Genomic DNA, 16,582 nt, shown 5'->3' with positions numbered 1-16,582 from the left:
TTCTTTTTGTCTCAGTTCAAAATGTATAATGTTATGTATATTTAATTCTGTTGAGTGATTTCAGGCTTCGAAAATAACTTTGATAATAAATTTTCATGGTTTTATTTGATTGTTCAGAACCGTTTCCCGAGCAATGTTCAAATAAATGTCCGCAGAGTGATCAAATTAAAAGTAATCTGAGAAATGGATACCATCGCAGATGTCAATCATTTTATTAATCTCCGAGGGTTGTTAAAATTATGCTAGAGGATCATAATTTTAATGCTATCATCAACCGCGCCAGCTCAAGTCCTCGACCAATTTTTAAGTAATCCACACTCGACAAAAAAAGGGAAAATATACCTTTCGAAAACCAGATGGAACGAGTGTAATGAAATTACGTACCTCTCTTCTCCATCTTCTTCTAAATAAAACAGCTCCCCGGATTAATGCACTTGGAACGTAAACGAACAACGCTCATGAATGAATAAATGAATGACCGAATGGAAAACGGGAACGGACCGCTGAATGCTGAAAGCTGACACTTCAGGAAACCGTCACCGGCCCTTAGAATTTTCGGAAAAAGGATCCTCGGAAAATGCTTATTCATCATATCATCACCATCGTCGTCATCATCATCAGTAAATCTCTTTCATCTGCTTGGCGTCCGCAGCCAATTCGGATCTTACAGATACGACCATCGAGCGGCGAGCGTCAGGTAATCCAATCTCATTTTGGAATTTTGTTTACTTGACCGTGCATGCTTTTTTATGACTTATGCTCCCGCCCTGGATGTTCGGCTCAGCTGAGCTGATGCTGCTTAGTGGAACCCGGTCGTTAGATAAAATTTCAATTGCACCAGTTGAGTGGATCCCAAAAGTATGAACGCGCAAGCAAAAAAAAAATAATAATAATAACAGCGCCTGATTCAGCAAGAGGCAATTTCAAATTTCTGTCAGTGTCATTCCAATCGAACAAGTCTGTCAAACTGAAAAAATGTTATTGCGAAAGCGAACACATGAACTTATAAGATTGCGCCTCTTTGTTTAATATAATCTCTCTAACCTTGTCTTTTTTATTGCGACCTTTTAAAGAAACATTCCACATCTCTGATTTATTATAATAATTTTTTTTTCTCTAATAGTAAAGTGTTTTTGAAAGATTCTCAATACATCCAAGATTCAAAATGTTATTGTTATTGGGAAAACTTGAAGTGCGGACGAACAAAAAGATGATATTTGATCGTATTTTCACCATATTTCATTTCATCTAACCTTCTATCCATCTATATAAAAATTTCATAATCTTAAGACGTCCCTTCTAAAAAGGACATCACTTTTCACCGCTAAGGCCGATAAATTAAAGTAACAAATATAAATTACGGTGGTTAATCTCTTAATACAAAAAAGTTATTGTTTACGTTTTAAGAAATATTTTTTTGTGAAAATTTGAAAAATTTGGATCGCAAGTCTTCTAAAAAGTAGTGGTTCTAGATACTCCTATCACGCTACTCGGGAACGAGGAGTTGGTTTCCTATTAAGCCCGCAGGCCCATGCGGCCCTCATAAGATGGGAACCGATCAACGAAAGAATAATCGTAGCCAGATTCAGAATACGGGTTAGAAACCTTACAATGGTCCAGTGTTATGCGCCAAGTGACGTTGCCGATTTGCAGGAGAAAGAGAAGTTTTACAGTCAATGGAACAGCGTGGTTGAGAAAATTCCGAAGGATGACATTCAAATCCACTTAGGCGACTTCAACGTGAAGATTGGCTCCGATAATCAGGACTTTGAGCGCATCATGGGGTGCCATGGCCTAGGACAGATGAACGAAAACGGAGAGCTGTTTGTAGAATTTTGTGGCAACAACAACATGGTGATCGGTGGATCGCTCTTCCCCCATCGACCAGCACATAAGGTCACTTGGGTATCCCGAGATGGCCGAACAGAAAATCAAATTGACCACATCTGCATCAGCCAAAAATGGAGAAGGAGCCTTCCTGATGTCCACAACAAACGAAGCGCAGACATTGCATCTGACCATCACCTCGTCCTTGGTGAGATATGACTGAGAGTCACGCGTGTCCAGCGGCGAGAGGAGAGTTGTAATTGTAATTGTAATTGTGCTTTATTGATATAACGTCAGCCCATCGATATAAAATCATAGTGAGGGTCAAGGAAATACAATTTGATATTTACAAGTGAACTTATTAATTCTAGTCTGTACTATTCTGTCACGCTCTAAGAAATCAGAGAAAGCTGAAATGAAGAGATAGTGTTTTTCTGTCTGATAGGTAGTGCTAAAGAATTCCATTGAGACGCTCCGTAAACAAGGACGCTTTTTCCGCTGCTGTTAGTATGCTGGGGGACAACTAATGTCCTAGTTCTTTTTATCTGTCCGCGCTGTATGTGCTGAAGTAGATAATCCGGAACGTTGTTGTTGTAGGCCTTGAACATGAAGCATCCGATGCGTAAAGAGTAGTTAGCTGGAAGGTCACAACCAGTAATTGTCCTTCTTAAAGCTCCAGTACTTTTTCTGTGCCTCAGGTTGTGAACGAATCTGATGACGGATTTAAAGGCACGATGCAGTTTTTCTTTTAAAGCCCGGCTGAGCCCAGGATAGTACACAATATCACAATACATGAAAAAAGGCATGATTATTGACTGTGCAAGATTTTTCCGTGTAGGCAGGGAAAGAAAACTTATAAAACGATTGAAGGTTCGTAGGGTTCCATACACCTTCATCATGATGTCATTCACCTGATCTCGCCATCGAAGATTATTGTCCATCCGCAGCCCAAGAAGTTTTTGATACAGCTATAACCTCGCCACAAAAGATCACAGGTACAGATGGTGTTACAGTGTTTCTCCTGGTAAAGATAATTGATTGTGTTTTCTTCGGGTTTGGGAAAAGCTGGTTCTCCTGGTCCAGCAGTCGATTGCCTCCAAATCCCGATTCATTTTCAAAATGAGATGATCAATTTCAGATTGTGGTCCGGTAACATACAGCTGCAGATCATCCGCGTGTAGCTGGTAATTGCATTCAAGCACATTCGGTAAGCTGTTTGTCAAGGGCTCAGGGTAGCATTGGGTGATTCCCAGACATTAACTGATGCGGACAACTCCCAAATTTTCGGGTAAGTTATGTCGATTCACTTTTTTTGCGGCTTTTCTTGTAGTCCAATTATAACACACTTGGCACTTGCAGTTCAAACAATTTATTTAACAGAAAACTCCACTCCTTTATTTAAACTTGAAGATTTAAACGACTTAATTATAATTTATTTCTGAACACTTAACATATATTTAACTTTGAACAAATATTGTTGGACACTTTTTGGCCTGGCCGTCTTGTCGTTGCGCTGGAACAATCGTAAGTCATCGATGGGCTGGCGGTTTGATATGCCCAAGCCGATCTTTGCGGTGCACGAAATCTCCCGCCAAGAAGTTCGCGGAGTCCTATCACAATAGGCTGGAAATATTTCATGCGCCTCAGGCGCCTCACGCGCCGTCGGTAGTCTCTCCGTTCGATGGTTGCGCCGCCGATGGTTGCGCCGTCGGTGTGTGCGCCGTCTCGATATGATTGCGCCGTGTCGAAATCGCGTTGCCTCGCTCGTTGCCGTAAAGGACCGATTTCTATGCCTAAACACTGTTAATGTATAAGCTGAACAGCATCGCACTGAAGCATGAGCCTTGGGGCGTACCATCTCGCAATTCACAGCTGCTTGAGTTGAACTCGCCATACCGCACAATCTGATTTCGTTGTGAAAGGTAGGAGGAGATTAGGTCGTGAGTGTTTCTAGTAAATCCAAATTCTTCGTCCAGCTTTGTGTCTGAAATGGAATGCTTCACACAATTAAACGCCAGAGACAGATCAACAAGGACCATCAATGTACAGTCATCATCTCTGAAATCGCTGTAAATATCATGCACAACCGGATTGGCACCTGGCGATAGGTGAGGGGTTGGATGTATCCACGTGATTGGTGATTTGTGTCAGAAGAACTTTTTCTAAGATTTTAGACATTACTGGAAGAACACTAATGGGTCTAAAATCTTTGTGTTCTACGGGGCTAGACACTTTTGGCAGCGGTGTTATTATGGCAGTTTTCCACACGGAGGGAAACGTTTTGCACTCGATTATGTGGTTGAAAAGATGATCAAGAAATGGTAGAATATAGGAGCACAACATTTTGATGAAAGAGATCGGAATCTGGTCTATACCTACAGCATTCGATTGGATTTCAAAGATGTGCCTCACGATTGTTTCGACATCTGTACTAACAAATTGAAACGTTCTTACAGGCTGTAGATGGGTTGGATATTGGTGATCACAGTTATGCAAACGTCCTTCCACGAAGAAACTGTAAAACCCATTCAGATCGATGTCCTCAGTATCAGACTGTTGAAAGTCGGATGTCGATGAGAAAGTCGGATGTCGATACGACGTCCGCCGGTTGGAGAATCCAGAGGTGAAAAGGGCATACGTTGAACTGCCGACAGACGGAACAGTCGAAGAACAGTGGTGTAGAATCAAGAATGCCTTCATTACAACGAGCCATGGTACTCTCGGTAAAGTTTGTGGAAGACGAAGTGAATGGATGTCGGATGAAACCTGGAGGATGATCGATGATCGGAAAAAGGCGAAAGTCGGGATTGAGCAGGCATGTACCGGGTCAGCCAAAGCAGCCGCCCGCTTACGATATGCGGAGCTGGAAAAGGCAGTTAAACGAGCTTGTAGACGAGACAAGAGAGCCTGGACAAACTCCCTAGCCGAAGAGGGAGAAAGAGCCGCCGCCATTCGAGATATCCAATTATCTTATATATTAAAATGGAGGCGTTTTCTTTGTTACACCATCACGTATAAACAATCGATCAGAATGAAGTGAAATTTGGTATCCGAGGGTTTTTCGGGTAAGAATGAACTTAGAGACGTGCAGATGAAATAAAACATTTATAACGATTTATTGATTTAAAAGTAAAACGAAGTTTACCGGGTCAGCTAGTTATATGTTATTGCTCGCCGCCTTAGTGGTGCAAGCACTAATGCATGAATGCCGCTGAAAGACCGAACAGGTCAGCTGCTGACAGATCGAACAGATCAGCTCAAGCGTTGGACTGAGTATTTTGAATAGAGATGTACCGAATAGTGGTATTCGGCGAACGGTCGAATACCGAATATTGACCTTTTCAACAATTCGGCCGAATATTCGGTCGAATATTCTATTGAATGTTACTTTAATTTGTCGGCCTTAGCGGTGAAAAGTGATGTCCTTTTTAGTAGGGACATCTAAAGCTTATGAAATTTTATAGATGGATAGAAGGTTAGATGAAAATGAAAGATGTTGAAAATGAGCGTAGAATTTATTTAGAAGCATATCATCACATATCAAATTTTTGTTCCTCACGGGCCTACTACTATGAAGCAGTAGATACAGATAGAGTTGCATCTACCACCACACATTAGTAGGCCAAGCGTGGTCCGCCCCACAAGGGAAAACTTGCAGTGCGGACGAACAAAAAGATGATATGTGATCGCTCAAATATACTCCCTTTATCTCAGAAACGCATCTATCGATGCATAAGTCTTCTCAGTTTGTTATCTTCGCATTTGTTACATCCGGGGTTTGGATGCGAAACGGTACGGTCGATAGTCTGATAGTGACCTATCACCGATGCTATGATGTCGTGTTTTTATTTCTTTTTTGGTCAAAGTTATTTAATTTTAATGAAGAGATTAACCACCGTAATGTTTGTATGTTACTTTAATTTGTCGGCCTTAGCGGTGAAAAGTGAGGAACAAAAATTTGATATGTGATGATATGCTTCTAAATAAATTCTACCCGCTCATTTTCAACATCTTTCATTTTCATCTAACCTTCTATCCATCTATAAAATTTCATAAGCTTTAGATGTCCCTACTAAAAAGGACATCACTTTTCACCGCTAAGGCCGACAAATTAAAGTAACATACAAACATTACGGTGGTTAATCTCTTCATTAAAATTCTATTGAATTTTTAATGAACAAAAAAATTAAACGATTATTTCAATGCTTTCAATTTCTTCCAGAGGCCGACCGAATATTCGGTACAAATAGCGATGGCCAACAGAACCCGCAGCTCGAGGCGCCCACAGTAAGTCGCATTAATGGCGTCAACTCGGAAGCGCCCTCGCTGGCTGAAATAGAAGCGGCAATCAAGGACATGAAATCCAACAAAGCGCCTGGAATCGATTGCATTCCTGCTGAAATGCTCAAAGCCGACCCTGCCTTGTCAGCAGAAATGTTGCACCGTCTTTTCGCTGACATTTGGGATACTGCAACATTCCCGGCCGACTGGATGCAGGGTATCCTTGTAAAGGTCCCGTAGAAAGGAGACCTGACCGAGTGCGGTAACTGGCGTGGCATAACTTTGATCTGTACAACTTTAAAAGTACTCTGCAAAGTGATCCTGAACAGGATCCAGGAGGAAATCTACGCTAACTCCGACGGCAACAAGCTGGATTCCGATCCGGACGATCATGTGTGGACCACATCACAACGCTACGAATAATACTGGAACAAATCAACGAATTCCAGGACTCTCTTCTGCTGGTGTTCGTTGATTTCGAAAAAGCATTTGACCGACTGAACCACGAAAACATCTGGGCTGCTCTTAGACGACGAAGGGTCCCAGAGAAACTAGTCCATCTCATCGAAGCACAGTACGAGGCATTTTCGTGCAAAGTCTTGCACGAAGGTGTCTTGTCCGAACCTATCCCGGTAACTGCTGGAGTGATACAAGGATGTATTTTGTCACCGCTGCATTTTCTCATCGTAATGGATGAGATCTTGACTGGATCGATTGCCTGTAGACCAAATCGAGAATTGCCGTGTAATCCATCAATGGAGCAACTGAACGACCTAGACCTGGCAGACGATATTGTTCTGCTCGCCCAAACACAACAAGACATGCAGAGCAAACTCGATGACCTCACCGAAAGCTCCAAGGCAGCAGGTCTCAAAATCAATGTCGGAAAGACCAAGTCGATGGAAATCAACACAGAAAATCGTTCCAATTTCGTGGTAGCTGGACAACAGGTTGAGAAAGTGGAGTGCTTCCAGTATCTTGGTAGCCAGATAACGCCTGATGGTGGTACCAAGAAGGACATCGAAACCCGGATCAGAAAGGCCCGATTTGCTTCTGCGAGTCTTCGAAACATCTGTCGTTCACGCCAGATCTCTATACGAACTAAGATCCGAATCTTCAACTCAAACGTTAAATCCGTATTGTTGTACGGGTGTGAAACTTGATGCACATATGCGGTGACGACGCGGAGACTGCAAATTTTTGTGAATCGCTGCCTGCGAAACATCATCCGCGCTTGGTGGCCTGGCAATTGGATCTCAAACGTGGAACTTCATCGCCAGTGTCATCAAAAGGCGCTAGAAATCGAGATTCGGGAACGTAAGTGGAGATGGATTGGGCACACGCTGCGAAGAGATGAAAACGAGATTTGCAGAGAGGCGCTTGACTGGAATCCAGATGGGCATCGGAGAAGAGGCAGGCCCAGAAGCTGCATAGTCTAGCCGCTGAATTCCGCACAGTTGACGAGAACCTTGGTTGGCAGCAAGTGAAGACGCTGGCTCCGGATCGCCACATCTCTCTTAAGAATTAAGCTTATCAATTTTCAAAGATACATTTTAGTAATACAATTCCAAATGATTCCATATCTTCACTTTTTGAAGATTGAAATAAGTGAATCAGTAATTCTGAATGATTGAGAACCACTGACACATTTCTTTTTCCCATATGCCATAACCATTCGGATGGTGGATTTTAGTGCAGCTCAGTGTGTTTGTTTATTCGGATCATTTGGTGGTCATTGGAAATGGGTGGCCAGGCCATACTTGACTGGTCGTCTCAGTTTTTTTTTTGGATATTTTTTTGTTTTTGTTGGTTATTTCAAAGGTTATTAGATTTTTTGTCAACACTAATAAGCTTCCACCTAATTGAACGCAAACGTGTAAAAGCTCAATTTGAATAGTGATATTACATTTTTTTTAAATATCTACAAATATTTTACTATAAAATTTAATTTCTCAACATTTTTCTGCATAGTTTGTTGTATACCAACTCACTATTACTCAATGCCAATTGCCGGTCCAAAAACTTATCATCCATTAGTATTCTGGCTGCCACTGAGGCTAGTTAAAATAAACGTCGCACGCAACATAAGCTCATATACTGCGAGCTGACCATCATAAGCTAAGAACAGATCATCTGGTTCAACCAGAAGTCGGAACCAGAAAATACCATTCAGTTAGCTAGCATAGTAGACGAAGATAGTACCTTCAGATAGACCACCCGCACGTCAATAATAATCTTTCCGGGTGACCGCGACCAGTCCGTCAGTCAGTCAGTCTCCGATTCAGACTCCAACCAACTACAGTGTAGAAGGCATGGTTCAGATTTTTCCCATTTTTTCAGATTTTATGGTCGTTGATGAGTTGGACGTGCGGATGTCATTAAAGTCGATTCACAATTCACAACAACCGTCCGGCGGAGAGGCGAAGAATGGAAACGGGGGACGGTTTTATGATGATGCATGTTGTTTTGTAGCTAAGATTTACTCGGTTAGTTTTTCTCTATCGTGGATGGCTTTTTTGATTCTCTCCTAACAGTAGTAGGTTGAAATGTTTGGAAAGGATTTGGAGAAGATTATTGTCGTAGGCACGCTTAGGTGGTTTGACAGAACGTTTGATAATATCAATATTTATTGGCATTATCCGGAGGTGTGGTTTACTGCTCAATCATGAGCTTCAAATTACGGAAGCTTTTTATAATGTATGATTTCATCTTTAAAACCAGTTAAAATTTAACTAAGAGCATTAGGCATTAGTTTTATCCGGGTTTGCCTGGATGTTTAATACAAAATTTGTAAAAAGACCGTTCTGGCCCGGTTGTCCGGATTTCATTGAAGAAAGCCTGGATTATGCCGATTTGATCGATTTTCAATGCCAAAAACGCTAATAACTTTTTGTTTAAAAAGATACGAATTTAAGATCTTCAACAAAGTTGTCCAACGGAAAATTTCCTTGAAAGAATTTATAAATTAGCACAACACCCATTACCAATATTTGTAAAAAAATACTCTATTAAAATCTCAAGAAAAATCCAAAAAAGTAATTGAAAACTGTTTTCTTACTCTGGTTTCAGTTTCTTAAACTATGTAAATTTCTGAATGCTCTTGTGTTCTAAATCATGACACATAATCGTAGTTATGCTATTTCATTTAGGTATCTGACTTTGGAGTGGAAATTAAAATCTTAAAATTTAGAAGAACTTGAAAACTATAAACGTGTGCCTGAGTTTTACTTCTGGTCACCATTCAAGCGCAAAACATGGATTGCTGGACTAACAAGAGTTTTAGATCAAATCGAAATTTTGTCTTCGAATAAGATTTTGTGAATGAACTTCGAATTTCATTATAGTGTCTTGTCAAATTCTTCTGTAAATAGTTGGCTGCGATCGAATTGATCAGACGTGTTTGTATTTTCCTGGCAATCAATTTTTGGAGCTTAAAATATTGTAAAAAAAATGTTTTTTTTTTTTGAGAAAGCTACGCGTTTTGAAAACGATTCGATGGGATTTTTTATGTATACCTTGAAATAGAAGGCTAAAATAAGAATGTGTAAAGTTTCCTTTTGAATTGTAAACGCTTGAGGGCGAAGAAGAATCCCACCAAAGAAAGCTCTAGTGTTGACTTTAGACTTTATAAATATTATTGTGTTTTAAATGAACCATAATTTCCCCGGTGAAAGTTTCGGGAAAAAAATTCTCTTGTTCTGATGATAAAAGCATGGATCACGCAAAATCTGGACGCATTACAAAGGGTCTATTTCGGAGCCATGTGAACGAAATAAAAATGTTTTGTACCTAATCAAAATGTAGGGTTTTTGTTGCACTTTAAAGGACAAATAATAAAAAAAATATTCCGATGTTGTTTTGATGAAATTTCGAACTTTTCGTCGAGTACCACTCATCATAGTTTGGACATCCTATTCACTGACCTCAGCGGCCATTTTGTTCCACAATCTCTTCAGCTCTGTTGCATCCCGAGTCGTCCTACCATTCTCCATCTTCTGCTTGACAGTTGCCCAAAAATGCCCAAATTTTTCACAAAAACTGCGGTTTTTCGTCCGCAGCTGCAAATACCTTGCCAGATCAAACATTCTCTTGCCAACTTATCGGCAAAAACGAATTTGAACTTGGCGGGGTCATCACCCCGACCAGTGGCTTTGTGAAATTTTTGGCCAGAAAGCCGCCAAAAATCCATCTTCACGTACGTTTCGTCAGCCATGAGGATGCATCCGTCGTACTTCGATTGCTTGCCAAACCAGATATTTCTTCGCGAACTTTGACAGTTTCATGTGCTTGAAAATATCTGCTACCTTTCCCCTTCCTTTTGCCGTATAAAACTCCTGTCCCGGAAGCTGCTTGTAGTCGGCTTTGACGTAGGTTTCGTCGTCCATTACCACGCAGTCAAACTTCGTCAGCATCATCGTGTACAGCCTCCGGGATCGCGCTTTGGCCGTCGTATTTTGTTTATCATCGCGATTTGGAGTCATTACCTTCTTGTAAGTCGATAATCCGGCTCGTTTTTTGGCTCGATGCACGGTTGTAGACGATACACCCAGTTTATTTGCGGCATCTCGGAGAGAGAGGTTAGGGTTTTGCTTGAAACTACCGGCAACTCTCTTTGTCGTCTCAGCGGCTTCCGGTTTTCGATTTCCCGCCGCCCAGACTTCCTGGCCGCCGACAAACGTTCCTCAAACACTTTAATATCGTTTGTAACGGTTGATTTGGCAACTTTTAGCGATTTTGCCAGCTTTGCGAGCGAGTAGCTCGGATTTTCGCGATGCGCTAGCAAAATTTTGATACGCTGCTCTTCTTCCTTGGACGGCATTTTGACAACTGAAGAGTAAATTCCAAAATCAAAATAGGAGCAACATTCTACACACACACACACCTTCAAAATGAGGGATGTTCAAGTTTTTTTAATGCAAAATTGAAAGAAATACGTCAAGTTGATATTGGCCAAATTTTGACCGTATCACCCTTTATGAGCGCTCACGATTATTGCGATTTAATAAAATGCATCAGCAACGACGTGTGTCTATTTGTTAAGAGATAATTCAAACCTTTCTTCTAAGATAGGTATTGCTGATGGTTTATTTTTTGGTTTTTTTACATAAGTTAGTTGAATAATATTTAAAGAGTGCTTGCATGGAAAATTGTTCGACTCACATTTCTCCGGTAACAGTCGGAAGCAGTAGAATTCTGGCTTTGTTGACGTAACTTACATTACAAGTTGAATGAGATAAGTCAAACCTTTCATGTATATTGATCTATTTATTTTTTTTTTAAATTTTAGCGTTAAAAAAAATAAATCCTCAATTGGCTAAAACTAGAAAAGAATATATATTCTAAAAGTTGGTTATTATCGTGTTTGTAAAATGATAGCCATGGTGAATCTTTTTCTAGTTGCTGCAATTGGTGGAAATAAGTTGTTTGGAATCCAAGCAAAGGTATTTTTGAAATTTTAACTCTACCAAGATGACTTTTGAAAGCAATTTCATGATATTTCGTGGCTTACTAATGGTTTTCACTATATGTTTTCAATATTTCTTTTCAAGAGCGAGAAGTGGTACTATATCTAAGGCCAAAGACCTGAGATGATGGTACATATAAATCAATCCTTCAATAAAACGTCAATTCTGCTTTATAATTGAAATAGTATTTAAGAAACAGTTTTGGATTTATATGCAAAAAACCTCATTTCCATCCGAAGCTGGAAGCTTATGTGCTTCCACCATAAACAATTTGATAATTATAAAATCATGGAAACGTATGGTACTGTTGTCCACATTTCTTCTTCCGCTGTGTTCCTGTTGTCTTTGCGTCAAATACTGCACAGTGGGCCCGGCCTAGATAAGATGAAAAGGGAATGTATTTTTACTAATCACCAGGATGCTGACAAGATCTGGCTGTGTACGTATCATAAGAATAAGCTTAAGCAGTGTCATGTCAAATTCGTCTGTTGTAACCCATTTTTTATCATCATATTTATGGTGTTTCAACATCAAGTGACAATAGAAGAATTTGAAATTTGTTTCGTATAGAGATGTACCGAATATTCGGCGCCGAATTCCGCAAAAAAAACCGTTAAGCCGAATATTCGGCTCACCGAATAGTTGAGCAAAGTATTCGGCCGAATAGGCCAAATATTTATTTTTTTAAATTTATACAAGACTTTTCAAATTTTCCAACGGATGTTGGATTATTTACAAAAAATCCAAAAGTAATGTTAAAAATGCTTCAATATCATCAAAAACTTCAGTAAAACGAAAACTTCAAATTTCAAGAAATTTCATTTCTTTTTCCTTTTGTATGTTTGAGAATAATGCCTAGTTTCAGCTACGATTGTTCCCTTTTTTACAATTTTTCCAAAAAATCGGTAAGACCCGCTCTTTTGGAAACGTGTCGTAGAAAGTATTGTATTGGTTAAAGATCGTCGTTCTTTTTGGAAACTATTTTGATGACATCTAGCAAAAATTAGACATTCTAATTCGATATAAAAAAAAGCAATTTCAAAAAGCTTGACACCTGTTTGGACATGTTTTGTCCCAGATTTCACTAGAACACGACAAGTCATCTGATGTCCTTTCAGATAATAGTGACATTTTAAAAATCAAAGAGATCTCTATTTAAAAAGTTCTGATACATCTGGTTGAGAATAATCGAGTAAAAAACATGAGGAGCACTATGATGACAAAAATAGATGATTTCTATTAGAAATTGAAGTAGAAATAGAAGTATTTCTATTGAAAACTCAACAGAATATTCGACCGAAAATTCGGCCGAATATTCGTTTGGCCGAATAGTTGAAAAGGTCAATATTCAGTATTCGACCGTTCGCCGAATATCACTATTCGGTACAACTCTAGTTCCGTACTGTTTTTATTTGCACTACGAGATGACTCGTGTTATTTTTATAGACCTAAATACGTGGTTTTTTTTTAAATCTCGTTTATTTGGAACGGCTCGAATCTTTAGTTTAACGGAGCCAAAATCGAGTTTTTGTTTTTACAATCAAATTCTAAGAACTAAGAGTAGGTAAAGAGACGAAAAGAAATATGTGGTGTAAAACAAAATATTAATTCTAATTTTGAAATAAGTTGACCATTTTACATACTCCATTTATCGGATATTTCCCATCAACTGAATCTCAATTGTGTTCTAGTTTTGTTGGAAATTCCCTTTCCAGGGATATTTTCTAGCATTTTTTTAGTTCAAAACACTACACTGGATATGAAAAAAATGGGTTTAAAAATGAACACTCCAATTATTTAAAACTTGAGTTCCAATTAAAACTTAGGCAAGTATAAAATGATCCCTAGACACTGTCGAGTCCGGAGGATTCGTCACTAGACATCTTTTTATTTTTTTTTAGTTCACAAAATCACTGTTTCACAGAACTATTACTACAACTGCATCTCACGACAATTCTCTATTAACTGACTGTCTTTCATTTCGTATTCTATCTGCTCATCTCTCAAAACTTTCTTGTTCTCTCCAGAAAGCTTCACTAACTCTTTTTTTGATTTACGCACACTTAGAAACCTATCTGTTTCGTTACCGTCGTTTGCTGGCCTATGTAGTGGTTATTCCTTAATAGAATCCAAGGTCGTTCTCTGAAAGGGAGCTATTTTAATTGGTATTTAATTCCTCGTTCATACACGCTTCAGAATGCGCTACTGAAAGCTGTTCATTACTAATCATAGCAATCTAATAAGGTTTAATTGATCGAATGAATTTTATTGATCGCTCCTCTATAAAATTTATATATTTCGTTCTAATATCTTATTCTCTACAGACACGAATGCCACAAGATGGTAAAGTGTCATATATAAACTAAAAAAATGATAATAAAATGATTCCGTTGGATACAATGCATTGTATCATTGCAATGATTGAAAATTGAAAAAAAATGTGTTCATGTAAATAAAGTTTTTACTCAGGTAAATGAAGCTTACCAGTCGTTCGACATCATAGGACAAATCAGTTGGGTAATAATATGCAACTAACCTGGAATGAGAAATAGAGGAAGAAGAAAAAATCATTAGTATTCACGACCCAACTGAAATCTGCCGTTTAATTAATATCTTAATTTGTCTCTCCGTGTGTAACTTTTTATCGGATAATTTATCGAATGGAATCACTTCGCGGTCCGCCTACTGCCTAAATCAAAAGTGAATAAATTACTATTCATTGCAACATTTTATGCAGTTGGATTATTCAGGTTTTCTCGAGATAAATTCAAAAAAAAAAAAAGAAGGGGAAGAGTTAGTAAAAAACGAGCCACCGTATAATATCCAACCAGATAACATCAGATGACTTTTAGCGCCCAAAGTGACATTTATCACTGCCCCCCGGCTATTGTTTAACACTCCCCATTTATGCAAATGTGCATCGGCGGGAGCTCACTAAAACTTTCAGCCCTCCGTTAAATTTACATAGTTTGGCTCCGTTTTTCGAGCCCTTTTGTTTTGTTTTGTTTTGCCGTTGTTTCAGGCCAGAAACAGTTGAAGGAGTGGAAACCTACAAGCACCGATATTAATTGAGTGGCACCGCTGCGGACGATGGGACAAACATTTTTGAAACTATAAAGGAAGACAAACAAAACAAAGTAAAATGGAAAAATAGCCGTGAATGAACTGTCGGGAATCTCGTCAGTTTCAAATCACATCACAAGAAACAAGAGCGTGCTCTTGGTAGCCGAATATGGTGTAAAATAAGCATATCAGGTAACGTTATCAAAACCTAACGTCTTATTTAGTCTCTCTGACTGTGCACGAGACACTTGAAACCGAACAGGGTTACCAAAAATAATTAATAGGCTACTGATAACAAAATGATGATGACATAGTTTCGCACATCGTGAGAAAGTTTTTAAAAGTTTTTTATTCTCATAGAAAATTTTAAAGTCAAGCCAAAGGTATATAATTTTTATATTTTTAGATGTTGTAAAAAATTGAACCCAGTATGACGGACTTGCTTAATAATGTCACCAACAAACTTTATATTGCTTCTATTATCCTATACCAACACTGTTGATGTAAAAATATTTTTCGGGCAGTCATCACATTTCTGAAATAAATATTTTTAAAATGCGAAGATGCATCAAAATGTGTTAACGATGCATAAAAATGCAAATCCAAGATTAACTCTTAAAATCGCGTCTCCATATGCTGGAATATGATTGTTTTGCATCAAACGTTTCTTAATTTCAAAATTTTCCAAATGAATGTTGTATGTATGTATGTTGGTAATCCACCATGGGTGCACGGATTCACCGCATTTTCTGCCTAAGTATGTTCTCACATGCATTCTTTAGATTATTAAGTTCAACAAATCTCCAATGCAGCGCGCCACAAACCCAAAAGAGAGAGAGAGAGAGAGAGAGAGAGAGAGAGAGGGGGGGGGGGGGAGAGGGGAGTTTGACGAGTGGAGTAGAGGTTCAGTTGAAAATGAGCTTTCAACATATGCTGCACACTGCTCCTCGTTATTCCCTTGAATTTCACTGAAAAAATCAAATGTGTTTCGAAAAATATGAATTAACAGAAGAATAATGAAAACTCACAACATTTTTTTCTTAATATTTATGGATTAAACTATGATATTCATCGGAAAAAATAGTTGATTTAAAGAAAATTGTCGTAATTTGTATATCTGATACTTTCGAATGGTCACTTCAAAAGTTCTTAAATAATTTCTCGTTATAAATGATTTTCCACACGTTGTTGGGAGATGAAAATTCTAAAAAAAATCTTCAAGTTATTTTAAATTTTTTTCTGAGCTTCTGTATGTAGCGCTAGACAAAAAATAAAATTTAAATGATTCCTATTTGCAACTTTACGTTTGAAAAAGCATATTTTTGAGATAAGTGTTCGTTGATTATTGCATTAAATTTCAAACTGATTAACGGCTATTAAATTCTTCATTGGACTATTTTACTGAATAGTGATTTGGAAATTTCGTAATATTATTATTAATTTTGAAACGCAACTCTCGTTCAAAATTCTGGTTTTGACTTTTCAAATTCTCAATATAAAAAATAAACACTCTAAATTTAAATTTAGTTGAAAATGACATTATCAAAATCAGTTTCTGAAGTATGAAACATCTGAAACTTAATTTTAATTGATTTGCTGTTGGAATTCAAGTTTTCATACAAAATTTTCAATTTTAATTGAACAGGAACGAATGAAATAGTAACAAATTTGCAACTAATAAATTCTAAAGAAAGTGAACATTTGTATTTTTCATTTTTACGTAGGTACCACCTACACATAATTACAATTTTTTAAATGATTTTGAGTTATAGTTAAAAAAAACCTTGAAATGATGGGTTCATTCTGAAAGTTATAAATATTCTTTAGTGAAGAGTCCTAATCAATTGGAATGGAAATAGCCAAATGCAGAGTATCAAACCTTAAACTGTGTGGATGAGCTGAAAGCAGTTTCGGCGATATAATTGGTGTAGATCTTGAAATCCTGC

The 16,582-nt window shown here is 38.3% G+C and overlaps 1 protein-coding gene across 1 annotated transcript in view; it reads left to right on the top strand.

The window, feature by feature from the left end:
* The first annotated feature begins 577 nt into the window (after positions 1–577).
* Positions 578–16,582, top strand: part of LOC129753474 (cysteine protease ATG4C-like) — a 37,801-nt gene continuing 21,796 nt past the window's right edge. Inside the window, exon 1 of the mRNA XM_055749292.1 lies at positions 578–697. Within this exon, the coding sequence (XP_055605267.1) occupies positions 578–697 (120 nt within the window). The remainder of the gene's footprint in view (positions 698–16,582) is intronic.

This window comes from Uranotaenia lowii, chromosome 3, assembly GCF_029784155.1.
Source record: "Uranotaenia lowii strain MFRU-FL chromosome 3, ASM2978415v1, whole genome shotgun sequence".
In the NCBI taxonomy this organism is placed as follows: domain Eukaryota; kingdom Metazoa; phylum Arthropoda; class Insecta; order Diptera; family Culicidae; genus Uranotaenia; species Uranotaenia lowii.
This window is presented reverse-complemented; position numbering and strand designations above follow the sequence as displayed.